This window comes from Porites lutea, chromosome 12, assembly GCF_958299795.1.
Source record: "Porites lutea chromosome 12, jaPorLute2.1, whole genome shotgun sequence".
NCBI lineage: Eukaryota > Metazoa > Cnidaria > Anthozoa > Scleractinia > Poritidae > Porites > Porites lutea.
Genome location: NC_133212.1, coordinates 21916088 through 21928587, shown reverse-complemented (window position 1 = coordinate 21928587; position 12500 = coordinate 21916088). Strand labels below are relative to the sequence as shown.

General features: G+C 40.8%; 2 protein-coding genes across 2 annotated transcripts in view; one reads left to right on the top strand and one right to left on the bottom strand.

Annotated features, from left to right (window-relative positions):
* The window catches only part of LOC140953962 (Fanconi anemia group C protein-like), a 27982-nt gene extending 25546 nt beyond the window's left edge, over window positions 1–2436 (top strand). Inside the window, exons 14-17 of the mRNA XM_073403347.1 lie at window positions 80–170; window positions 970–1044; window positions 1223–1423; window positions 1899–2436. Coding sequence (XP_073259448.1) covers window positions 80–170; window positions 970–1044; window positions 1223–1423; window positions 1899–2207 — 676 coding nt within the window. The 3' untranslated portion in view covers window positions 2208–2436. The remainder of the gene's footprint in view (window positions 1–79; window positions 171–969; window positions 1045–1222; window positions 1424–1898) is intronic.
* Window positions 2437–2633: 197 nt separating this feature from the next.
* LOC140953953 (neuropeptide Y receptor type 6-like) lies at window positions 2634–3991 on the bottom strand. Its single transcript, XM_073403338.1, has one exon. It carries the CDS (start codon window positions 3951–3953, stop codon window positions 2700–2702), a length of 1254 nt encoding a protein of 417 aa, XP_073259439.1. The 5' UTR covers window positions 3954–3991; the 3' UTR covers window positions 2634–2699.
* Window positions 3992–12500: the final 8509 nt, after the last annotated feature.

Sequence of the window (12500 nt, the reverse complement as noted above, 5' to 3'; positions counted from 1 at the left end):
TTATTGTCTAATGTGCCTATTCATTTTGTCTTCTTTCGTTATGTTCAATTTTGTTTGCTCTCCTTCTTTTTTATGACAGTGAATCATTTTTGATGTGGAAGACTTTGTGGTGTTTTAGTTCGTGGGAGATTTATGCACTTCATTTGTCGCTTGTAAACAGTAGAGAAGAGGTAATCTAACGAGATATCATCCTTCATTTAATGAAAAGTTACCAGTACATCTACAATGAATGCTGGAGGCTTAAATCACAAGAGTATTTTTCTAATATTTATTTATTTTAAAAATAGGGCAGTTATTATTAATCTCGTTCCCAGAGTCCGCGTTTCCCTGTTCCCCGTTCCGCTGGACAAGGGTAACACACACTCTGGGAATTAGTTTGAGTTATCTGCTTTAACTCGAACAGTAGGTACGGCGCGGCAGCAAAACGGCCGCTCGCGGTCTATTGGTTTTAAGGTTATATTACTTCCGCTCGCCCCTCACGCGTGCTCTCGATCTACTGTGATTCAAAAGGAAAATAAGAGGCTGCTCGCGGTCTATAACACCAATAGCCCAATTCACAGTTAGGATGAAAACGAGGCTACGGTTGACCTTGTTTTGATACAATCCTTCCTGCTTTCTTTTATAAATCATGTTGTTCATATGCAAACTGTTAAACCTGGACCTCTTCCATAATGGCAGCCCATTGATAGATTCTTTTGTTTGTATGATAACTAGCCTCTCTGATCTCGTTAGGGTTGTGCAAAATACAAACAAACTCTTACTTTCAAACGAGGCCAGAAAGGCTCATTTATACACATATGAAATAATAAATAAATTCATGGGCCACTATTATAAAAGAAGTCTATAATTTGCAAAAGGAACCAGATGAGGTTTGTATCAAAACACTAACAAGGTCAACCTCAGCCTCACATTCAATCAAAGGCTAGGCTACCTAGCCCACAACTGCAGTATGGTCCATTTTTTAATCAGGTTCTAGAAAGCTGCATAAATATACTGTGTTGGTTTCATGTTCCACCACTTACAGACAGTCACATATCTGTTAAGGTGAGACCTTTTTACCATTTTACCATTTTACCGTTTTACCGTTCATTTACCATTAAGTTTCAAACTTTTACGAACTTAATTCTAATTTTTGAAGGCCTTTGGTACTAAAGTCCTCAAAGAAGTTTTCCTTGTTGAAAAAAAAAATGGAAATTGAAATTATATTTTCTTTCTGTTGCAGGCAGCCTTAAAAGAAATCCTTCCACCTTTGCGTCTTCTTAAGTCGAAGTCCCGGCTACAATTTGCCGATCTTCAGTACGTCTTATTTACCAGCCCTGTGCTTCATGCATCGGAATCCACCATATTGCTTGGCAGATTATTGATGGTGTTCCTGTGCGATGCGATTGGTGGGCATTTGGTTTTCAGCCATGTGGTACAAATGGCAAGTAAAGAAAATTTGTTTGTATTTGTTTGTTCGCGTTAGTAATGAGAGTAGACGTCTGTTATTGTTTTTGTTAACCGTCGGCTTTTGTTAGATAAATATGGTAACACATAAACACTCAATTTAACAAGTAGCGTTCTTCTCCTGGCTATAGTAATGAATGACGTTTCCTTAAATACAACTTTCGGAAGACTTTCCTAGAGATGTTGGAGAGCTTCCGAATATTCTTAGAATTATAAACCGAAAAGGTGATTACACCTGGATTAAAAAAATTCTCCTCACCTACATTCTTTACTCTATTATTTATGAAAATATGACTCACTTACTAAGAGCAAAAGCTTATTATGGTAACACCTAGATTTTTTTTTGAAACTATGAATTCTCCTAACTGTAAGAATTAGCGATAAACAGAGACCGTTGTGGGGAACTTATTTCTGGGGGAATAAAGCAACGTTTTCTTTCCTTTCTTCCTTAGCTCACGCCAGGTTTTTCTGCTACTAAACGATTATCATTCGTGTTGGACTGCTTTGAAAACTCATCCTTAGTAAAAAATTCAAGATCTGCGCGCCCAGCTGAACAAACTGAGAAAACTCGGGAAAGTTTGGGCAAAGAAATCGTTGAACTGCTTCACGATGTAAAAAAGGAACTTTCCTGGAACAATCTACCTATCACAGGCGGGAAAGTGACTTCGCCGGCCGAATCGGCGAAAGTGGATGAGAAGGATAATGCAAGTAAAGATCTCTTTTGTAGAACTGAGACACTTATTGCTAACTTACAGCCATGACAGACCTTGGGGATTTATTTTACCAGTGCTTTTGATTATGCGACAGGTGCATCTGCTCCTGGTCTTTTGGTAATAATGGTATGTGACAAAAAAACTCTAAACAGTGGTTCGATGTTCAAATGAATGTCTTTCGTACTCACGTACTTAGGCTAGTCTCCCGATCAAGGCAGATAGATTAGATAGCCACGTTGCTTAAATGTAAGGATATGTGGAAAGAGTCACCCCCTAGTAAAAGCTTCATTCAGTAAAGACAAGCTGAACACGTTTCAATTAGTTTCTGCTCCTTTTCAACATGGAAACTCCCACCCTTATTCCTATTCTCTCACCCAACTTTTGTAAGCAACTATCCTGTGCAAAAGTTTTTTTGTGTCTTATGTTATTATTAGTTACAGCACAGTTGCGGCTTCCCAAATAAGTCGCTTTCTTTCGGAATCGGGGTTTTTCCTTCCCGCCCCTGGCGGTATCTCCCCTGGTTTGACGATAATTCCTGGATTACAGCACCGTCTCGACTTCGTAAATAAGTCGCTTTCTATCGGAGTCGGAGTCGGGGTTTTTCCTTCTCGATCCCCGGCGGTATCTTCCCTGGTTGTACGATACTTCCTGGATTTCCTGTTCCCGTGTCTCCCGCAGTTTCATATTCGGGAGAGGTGACGTCATTGTTTCTCTTCCATTTCTTCCCTTGAGGAATAAAGGGTTCCCTCGTTTACTCTTCATAATTGACATCTCGCTCCTGGACGCTGAGTTATCCGTATTTCTTCCGAATAATTCTCCTTGGTAATTCATCTTGAAGCAAACGCAAGCAAACAAACCTTTGAAGACAGCCTTAAATTCCTTGTTCAATGTCCCGTATGCTAATGCGTTCAGTGCGCTGTTGGCTATAGGGAAAATGTTGGCAATGATCATGACCTGTTCTTTGTAGCTCTTAAAATACAAACCTCCGTATCTTGCCCAGAAAGTATGAACCACATGCTGGGGCAGCATACAAATGGCATAAAGCAAAACAAGAGCAATTAACATCTTTGTGATACGTTTTGTTTGTTTAGCGCGTTTCCGTAAAGTCTTCCTAAACATTTCGCTTCGCGTACAAGTCTCCATTTTATCCTCTAGTGACGTTTTCCTCAATGTACACGCCGTTTTTCCTGCGAGAACTGAAATGGCGCATAATGGGAGAAGATACTGGATAAAAAACATAGCTAGCCAGTAAACTCCTGAAATAGTATCGGATGGCCATTCCTCAACACAATAGTAGACTCCAGGCTGAGGTGAAACAAGGCTTATTACGAACACAAGCGGCAGTGCTGTCAGCGCCGAAACCACCCATATTACTCCTATGACGATGAAGACAGGCTTGCGCGAAAGTTTTGCTTTCATTGGGAATACAATAGCACGATACCTGTCCCCCGTTATTGCTAATAAAGTACCAACGGACACTGACAAAGACAAGGGAAGGATTATGTATACAAGATGGCACATAACGTTGCCTAGAGTCCAGTGATGACAGTTTTCCATTGCGATCATTTGTGTTGGTACGTATACTGCGACGAGTATAAGGTCATGGAAAGCTAAGTTGAAGGTGAACATGTTACAGCTGTTCTGTAGTCGCTTACGTTTGAGAATTGCCAAACAAACAACGGCGTTTCCAAACGTTCCAAGTAACCATATAATTGGATAAGCCAGGCGTAAACTCCACAGTAAGTACTTTGGACCCGGGTTGCATACCGGGACAGACATGTTAGAATTGTTCATTGTGAGTATTGAGCACACGATGTCTTTGTAGATTAGTCCGTCGTGTAATTGAAAACTAGATGTCCCACGAACTTAGGAGTAAAGGATCGGATGCCCTTTGTTGACATCTTAGCAAAAGTGACTGCACAGTTCTTCTGAAGAAGTTCTCATATTTCGCGCGATCTGAAACAAAAGGGATCAAAGAGTTGCGAGTCAATCATTGTGTTGTAATCAATATAACGTTCGTCTTCAATTCCTCCTCTACTCTTAAGCGTCTCCTGAGTTTGTGCTCTGTTTTATCGCCATTACTAGTGTGGCCTTGTACTTCTCATAAGCAGATTCCTTTATAATTAAAAGCACGTAATGGTCTCTAGTTTGAAGACACTGTCTTTCTTGTAACATCAATGCCTTTCATAACTACACAAAAGTAAAGAGAGAAAAAATTAACATTCAGGGGCATACCCTAGAGTTTGTTCATTTTTCTACTGGAAGAACCTAGTTTTGGTTACTTTGTGCATGATTATCTTTGAAAATCAGACATTTGTTGATTCTTGAATCTTGATTTGTGCCCTTGACTCCTTAAGACAAATTACTAGGTAACCCAATGCAACTCGACATTTAGCATTTGAATGATTAATGAGCAAAACCAAAGTAAAATTCCAATTAAAATTTCATTTCTTGTGAAAGTTCAGTGAAGAGTTTTCTTTTGACTGAAAGCTTAAGGATCGATTACCAGATTTCTTACCAGTTTGTTACTGGAGTACTTCTAACTACCTTCCTTCTTAAAATCTCCAGGCAACACACAGAACGGAATTTTATAAATGGATGAATGAATGATTCCTTTTTACTAATTGGGTTGGTAAAACAGGTTTTTTTTTTTTCGTAGACGTTGTTATTCCTGTCATATTTGTCGTTTGTCCGTCTCTAATATTTCTTTTCTTTGTTTTGAACGTGCGTACGTGCTCACAGGTTGCAAAATAGTCCGACTTCCCCGAAGTTTGTAGATACAATATTGAACAAGATATTCAAAGGTGTTTAAGCAGATGTTCGTTGTCTGACATCTCTTTCAGGGGGTTTTTGTCTGGAGTCGTAAACGACACGATGCCCACGCAGAGTTATGCGAAGGTCTGAGATACCATTCAAATTGATCCATGATCGCTTTTCTTTGCTGTAATTAATCTTCTTGGAAATTACACCCATAAACTAATCTCGACCGTTTTTTTATTTCTTCCTTTTAATAAAACTCCGATAACTGCGTGAGTGTGTTTAATTTTATTCTTAAGAACGTGGTAACTATCGCAGGATGTTTAACCTTGTGCTTGTCATTTGTTTAGCCTTATTCTTTTCCAAGTACCCTAGCCTTTTCTTATCAGCTGGTTTAAAATCCAGTTAAACCTCATAAGAATAGCAAAAAGGGAAAATTTCATGGTACTCTGAAATCTTATCGAATATTTTATATACCTGTGAACATTTCTCAGTCAGTCAAATCGAAATCGTGCTTTATTCTGTAGAATGTTTATTGCGCAGGGCTGGCATATGTACACAGTATTTTTGATCTTCGTTCAAGTTCCATCTTGTGCGGTTTCGTAGATTATTGCCTAATTATATTTGTCTTCAAAGTACACAGTCGTGTCTGGATATTTCAACTTATTTATATTTTCATCATCTAAAAACTTTTCACTTGAACGAAATTTTGGCTCATCCACCTTTGTACTTTTGTGTTATTATTTTTTTAGCGCAGAAAACGAAGAGGTTTAAGAACAGAGGAGGACAATTCAATTGTCCTCTTCCGTCTTTGCGTGGCGCTGATCATCAATCTCTCACGCGCGGGCGTCGAATTAGTTGTATTTTTGCAGGAAACTTGCCAGGCATATTTTTTTATTTATCAATAATATTATTTTATTTTACCAGAGATATTTACTATCTTTCTTTTTGTAATTTTAAATAGTTCAGTTATATGCGAATTGATTTTTGAAAATTTTAGACATCACAAGCGATTTGCCACTCTTCGGACGTGAGCGATTTTATCTACCGCAACGACCGCGACGTGTCTTGTTATACAGGAAGTTATGAGTCGTAAGTAGAGCCGAATCTGAGCTGACATACGAGACGGCAGGTTTTCGAAATTGTATTTGAGTTTTAGAAATAAATGTGATGGGAATCATCTAGTGAATTGATCGGAATCATAAAATTCCTCAAAATGCAAATTTAGAGTTAATAGCGTGTGGCTAGTGAATGTATGTTTTGGATTTTGAACTGAAAACACCAAGAAACACTGGACCGAAAATTATCCCAACTTAAGAGAAAACTTATTCCGTAGCAAAAGAATAAGAAGGAAAATATGCGGAAAACGAACGAACGCGTCCCATACCAGAAAACTTTCGGCAGTTTTAGCCTCTGTTAATGTTACACTGGGTTGTTTTTGCGCTGGCACGGAAGCCATACTGGATAGGGCTTCTGTTTACGCATAAGAATGGTGATTTCGGCGCGATTTCTGTAACGGAGCGAAGCTACGCCGCGCGGATCTCTAAAGTGGAGAGTCGCATATCGGGTATGTTTTCACACTGTAGCGGACGGATAGATTTTGCGCCGGCACGGAAACCATACCGGAGAAGGCTTCTGCTCACAAATAAAAAAAGGTGATTTCAGCGCGATTTTTGTAACGGAGCGAAGCTACGCCGCGCGGATCACTAAAGTGGAGAGTCACATATCGGGTATGTTTTCACGCTATAGCGGATAGATTTTGCGCCGGCACTGAACCAATACCGGAGAAGGCTTCTGCTCACAAATAAAATCGGTGATTTCAGCGCGATTTTTGAAACGGAACGAAGCTACGCCGCGCGGATCACTAAAGTGGAGACTCACATATCGGGTATGTTTTCCCACTATAGCGGATAGATTTTGCGCCGGCACGGAAACCATACCGGAGAAGGCTTCTGCTCACAAATAGAAACGGTGATTTCAGCGCGATTTTTGTAACGGAGCGAAGCTACGCCGCGCGGATCACTAAAGTGGAGAGTCACATATCGGGTATGTTTTCCCACTATAGCGGATAGATTTTGCGCCGGCACGGAAACCATACCGGAGAAGGCTTCTGCTCACAAATAGAAACGGTGATTTCAGCGCGATTTTTGTAACGGAGCGAAGCTACGCCGCGCCGATCTCTAAAGTTGAGAGTCGCATATCGAATGGGTCTTCATACTATACTGGATAGATTTTCGTGTCGTCACGCAACATAGCTTCAGTCGAGTAACGCGACGTGACGTGTGAAATCCGGTACTACTTTTCTTGTCCCAGTTGAAAACACTGTCTCCTTTTCAGACCATCTTTTCATGAACCATGAAACCATGAGGCCACCATGAGGCCACTCATTAGAACTCGGAGACAAACCCAAATTTTCCAGGCTAGAAGCCCGTTCAGCGAGGGCACGCGCTCTACGCCTAGTAATCAGGATTAAGCCAAGTCTCCCAACGTTGAGGAACAAAACTTATACTTATTCAAAAACATGGGAAAAGCAAAATGCCACCAAAACACTAACAGAAAACCCGACTTTGAAATTGACCCATCGCAGCGACAAGAAACACTAACGAAAACAGAGTTTAACGGAAGACTAAATTTGCAAACGTCGGTTACAATTTTAGACAGAAAGTTTGTCCCTCTATCAGAAAGTAATACCCTTGGGGCACCATGCCGAGAAATGATCTCATCAACTAAAAGACGAGCGATTACTGTTGCTTCAACACTCGGAACTGGAAATGCCTAACACCAACGAGTGAGGTAATCACTGAACACCACAATGTACCTATTGCCCTTATTTGACGGTGGGAAGGGTCCCAAAACTTCCACAGCTACTCTATCGAATGCACCCTCAACTGGAATTGGAAGCAAAGGCGCCTTCTTCGAATTTCTAGGCGACTTTCTCATAGAACACTCAGTACACGACTTACACCAATGCCCAACATCCTTATGCATCCCTTTCCACCAATATATCTGCTTAATTTTATCAAACGTTTTATGTACGCCAAAATGCACAACGGAAACATGATCATGGACGTTGGACAATATTTCAAACCTCAACGACGCTGGCACAACAAGCTGAGAAAATGAGTCATAAGAATTACTCCTGCGCTTAGAGTCTAAATGGTAAAGTAAAGAGCATTACTGGTGAGGAAAACCTTCCGCGCGGCACGATCATCAAATGGTAACACATCGCTCTCAAGAAAATCAATGATCTCACTCAACTCGACATCACGCCTCTGCATTTCTCGAGTCTTTGAAACGTGTGGATCCTCCCTCTGGAGGGAATTGAACTCAGATGTTACATACGGACGCCTAGACAAACTGTCGGCGTTACCGTGAACCTTACCAGGGCGATGAACTATCTCAAAGTCATACTGTTGAAGAAGTAGAGCCCATCTAGCAGACGACCTGACGCATCCTTAACATTCATTAGCCAACGCAAAGAGCTATGATCTGTGACAGCTGTAAATCTACGACGGTGAAGATAAGGTTGAAACTTTTTAATACCCGCTATCAAAGCAAGTGCTTCTCTTTCAGTCGTACTATAATTTTTCTCTGCTTGATTCAAACCACGCCCATTATATGCGATCACTACTTCCTTTCCATTTTGAACTTGACCCTAAGTAAAACCAATTCCCGTAGAACTTGCATCAACGAACAACAGAAAGGGCTCGCAGAAATTGGGATATGCCAAAACAGGAGCAGAAACTAAAGCACACTTCAACTTATCGAAAGTGAGTGCACATTGTTCTGACCACTTGAAAGAAACGCCCTTTCTAGTCAACGCATTCAAAGGGGCAGCAATATGAGAACAACCCTTAACAAAACGCCTATAATAGTTAGCAAGACCCAAAAAATTCCTAAGTTCTTTAAAATTAGAGGGCGTAGGGAATTCCTGTACAACGCGCACTTTGTCAGGATTGGGGCTAATACCATCCGGAGTCACAACATGGCCAAGATATTCAACCTTTTGCTTAACGACATTGCACTTCTTTGGGTTAAGCTTGACATTAGCTTGACGAAGCCTTCTAAAAACCTCCTCTAGGTGAGACAAATGCTCTTCAACAGATTTAGAAAATATGATTATATCATCTATATAAATAAGAGTAAAACGATACTCAAATCCTCTCAAGATATGCCCCATAAGTCTCTGAAAACTGGCTCCCGAATTACTTAATCCGAAAGGCATGGTGAGAAATTCATTAAGGCCATTATGTGTGGCGAAAGCTGTTTTTTCCCTTGAGCCAGAATGCATGTGAATTTGCCAAAAACCACTTTTTAAATCCAGACAAGAAAAGAGACTCGTACCTGCTAAAGAATACAGCGCATCTGCCACCAAAGGCATCGGAAAGCTATCTAGTTTAGTGACCTTATTAAGCTTTCGAAAATCGACACAAAATCTGAACGACCCATCCTTTTTTTTAACCAAAACCACTGGAGTGCTCCAGGGAGAAACAGACTGTTGAATAATTCCATTGTGAACCATTTCGTCCACTTGACGGTCAATCTCTTTCTTAACATCAGGAGAAGCTCTGTATGGCCTTTGCTTAATCGGCATAGCATCACCAATGTCTATGACATGCTGAACAAGGGAACTTCTACCCAATTGATCCCCAGGAAAAGCAAAAACATCACGATACTTCTTGAACAAATTCGGAAACTTAATTCTATCACCATCAGACAAAACACTATCAGACAAATCAGTAATCACCTTGTTCGAACTGGTCACTGCATGAATCAGGCAAAGACGGATTCCCTGTCGGATCTGAAGCAGCTATCTCAAAAGTCGCAATGTTTTGATCTACCTCCTCAAAATTAGCCAACCGAGTCCTACGGTAAATCTTAACAGGCTGAGAGGAAGGGTTTACTATTCTTACAGGAACTGTTCCATCATCTGCAACACTGACAAGCTCTGAAGCTCCAAATACAGAATACCTGTGACAAAGATTAGTCCTCGGGGTTAACATACCATTAATACTCACCACACTTGCTTCATCTAGCCTACCTGGCACCAGACTTTCAGACTGAGGTGGAATAACGAATGTACGTGAGGCATGCACCGGAGAAATAAACGTTTCGTGAGGATAAACAACATCATCATCTAACTGAACATCCTCAAAAGGCGAAGGATCAGACTCAGGGAAAAACCTCACCATTCCATTTTCAAAATCAACTGTGAAACAAAATTTTTGTAGAAAATCTCTACCAAGAATTACGTCACAAGTCAAATCCTCAATCACGTGCACCTCGAAAGGAAAAGCATGAAAATCAATAACAAATTCCACCAACAACTTCCCAACCGTAGTCAATTGACACCAATTTATTGAAGTCACACATTCTGAACTACACTTGTCCAGACTCGGAAAAGCGTGACTCAAACACTCACGCCACACTTTTGCACTGACTGCCGTGACGGCAGCCCCAGAATCTATCAAACAATAAAAACTGTTACTCGCTATACTAATAGGCAAAGTAGACTTTTCGGCCACGAAAGGAACACAAATACCATCAACCGTATCTAATTTTAGTTTATCCCCAGCACTTGGAGAATTAACCAACAAAGCGCCCGCAGGCGAACCAACCTCACTTCGGGTCAGCGTTTTTGTTTCACGACCAAGAATACCCAAATCATCGTCTTCCGAAGACTCAAATGATGCTCTTAATATTCACTGCATTACCACTTGAATACACGTCGCTATCACTTATCTTATTGATCAAAACATCTTCTGAGACAACATCTTTAACCGTAACATCACCAACATCTAACGGATCAACAACTATAACATCGACCTTTTCAAAAGTTAATTTGCCTTCTTTGGGAACAACGCATTTAAAATTTTGGGGCTTTCCTTGTCTCAATTCTCCACAAAAATATTCGGGACATTCCTTTCCAACAGAGGAAACGGAAGAAATTGGCGAATTCACGCGGAATAAAAACACTCACTTTTGTTATGAAATATGGACGGTCGATTGAGAACATCATTGAATCTTGTGACAATTCCTTCAAACAACTGTAGTAACTTAATAGTGATAGCAAAACTAATTGTTAAGATAATCACAATATTACTTTCAACACATGTACACGTGCCTTGCTTAGAAAAACTATTTTGACTAAACCGCGAAAATTGACAAACATCTGAAGATTCAAAAGATTGTTTTGACGAAGCTTGATCACTATCTTTACCAACAACATTTTCATCAAATTCTTTTTTTCGCGATAACAGAAACCCCATCAGGCCGCACTTTACTAAAAGCAGATTTATCAGTTTTACACGCCCCGGACGATAAATTTAAACTCTTTTGTTCAACTTTTGAAGCCCCCATCACGGGTTCATTTTGCAACGACACAGGGGCGCGTTTTAGTTTCCCTGCTGATTAGATTGCCAATTAGAACCTCCTTGACCTTTAAGTTGAAAATAAGTCTGTCTATTACCCACACGGCGAGGAATTCGAGGGTCAGGCCTCGAACGACAATAATAATAAGTGTGTCCTTTCTTTCCACAATTATAACAAATAGCGTCTCCAAAACGAGAACGCAAACCTCTTGACTGAAAAGGCTGTTTATAGCGTTGATTAAAACTATTAGGTCTAGTACTAGCACTTCCCATTAAGCCTCGAAACTCCTCCCTAACAATTTGTTTCATTTCAGACTTACTCACAAAGGGCTCTCTTTGATTGATGGCACTAACTGCGGGTGACTTATCCTTGGAACCGATTGCCTTTGAAAGCTCCTCTAATATCTGCGCAGACACTTCCTTTAGGACTAAACTCCTCTTTTTTAGCGGAAGTAGCCAACACCGACTATTTTAACTTTGCATAATTTTCAGCCACCTCCAAACTCTCAGGCTGCTGCAAAACCACATACTCACGAATTTCGGGGAGAAGCCCCTGAACAAAATAATGCGTCCATTCAGTTCTAGGCAAGTTTATTCTAGCACGGTGAGTACGGAGACTATAAGAGTAGTCACCCACAGATTCTTTTTCTAACTGCCGACGCTGGCCTAGTGCCTGCCTTACGCGCCACACGCTGGCTCCGGACCCAAAATGAGTAACTAACTCCTCGGATAATTCATCAAAAGACATTTCATCTGGTGTAGGCAACGTGTTAAACCACGCGCTGGCATGACCCTTTAAATAGAGTGGAAGACCCAAGGACAAATTAACGTCGTCCCAAGCATTCAAACGACCAGCTCTTTTATAATTCCTAATAAATTCATGAACATCCTCGCACTTATCACCCCTAAAATCTGGGAAAGTAACTGACGACTTAACGCTGACGTTTCTACTTTGTGAGCTAATCGACGCCTGCATTCGCTCAACTGCCTGACACAACTGATTAACCTGATTTTCCATCTCGGCGTAGGCTGGCGCAAGAGACAAATCACCTGGCTCCAAAGCACTTAACTCACTATCTGACGATGAATCGCTATTACGCGCAACTGAATCAACACTTATATTATCGCGACTAGCGCTAATTTCACTCGGCACTACGTCTTCGTAAATTACCTCCTCTTGCGAAGTTACGCTCTGATTGCTAGAGCACCAAGA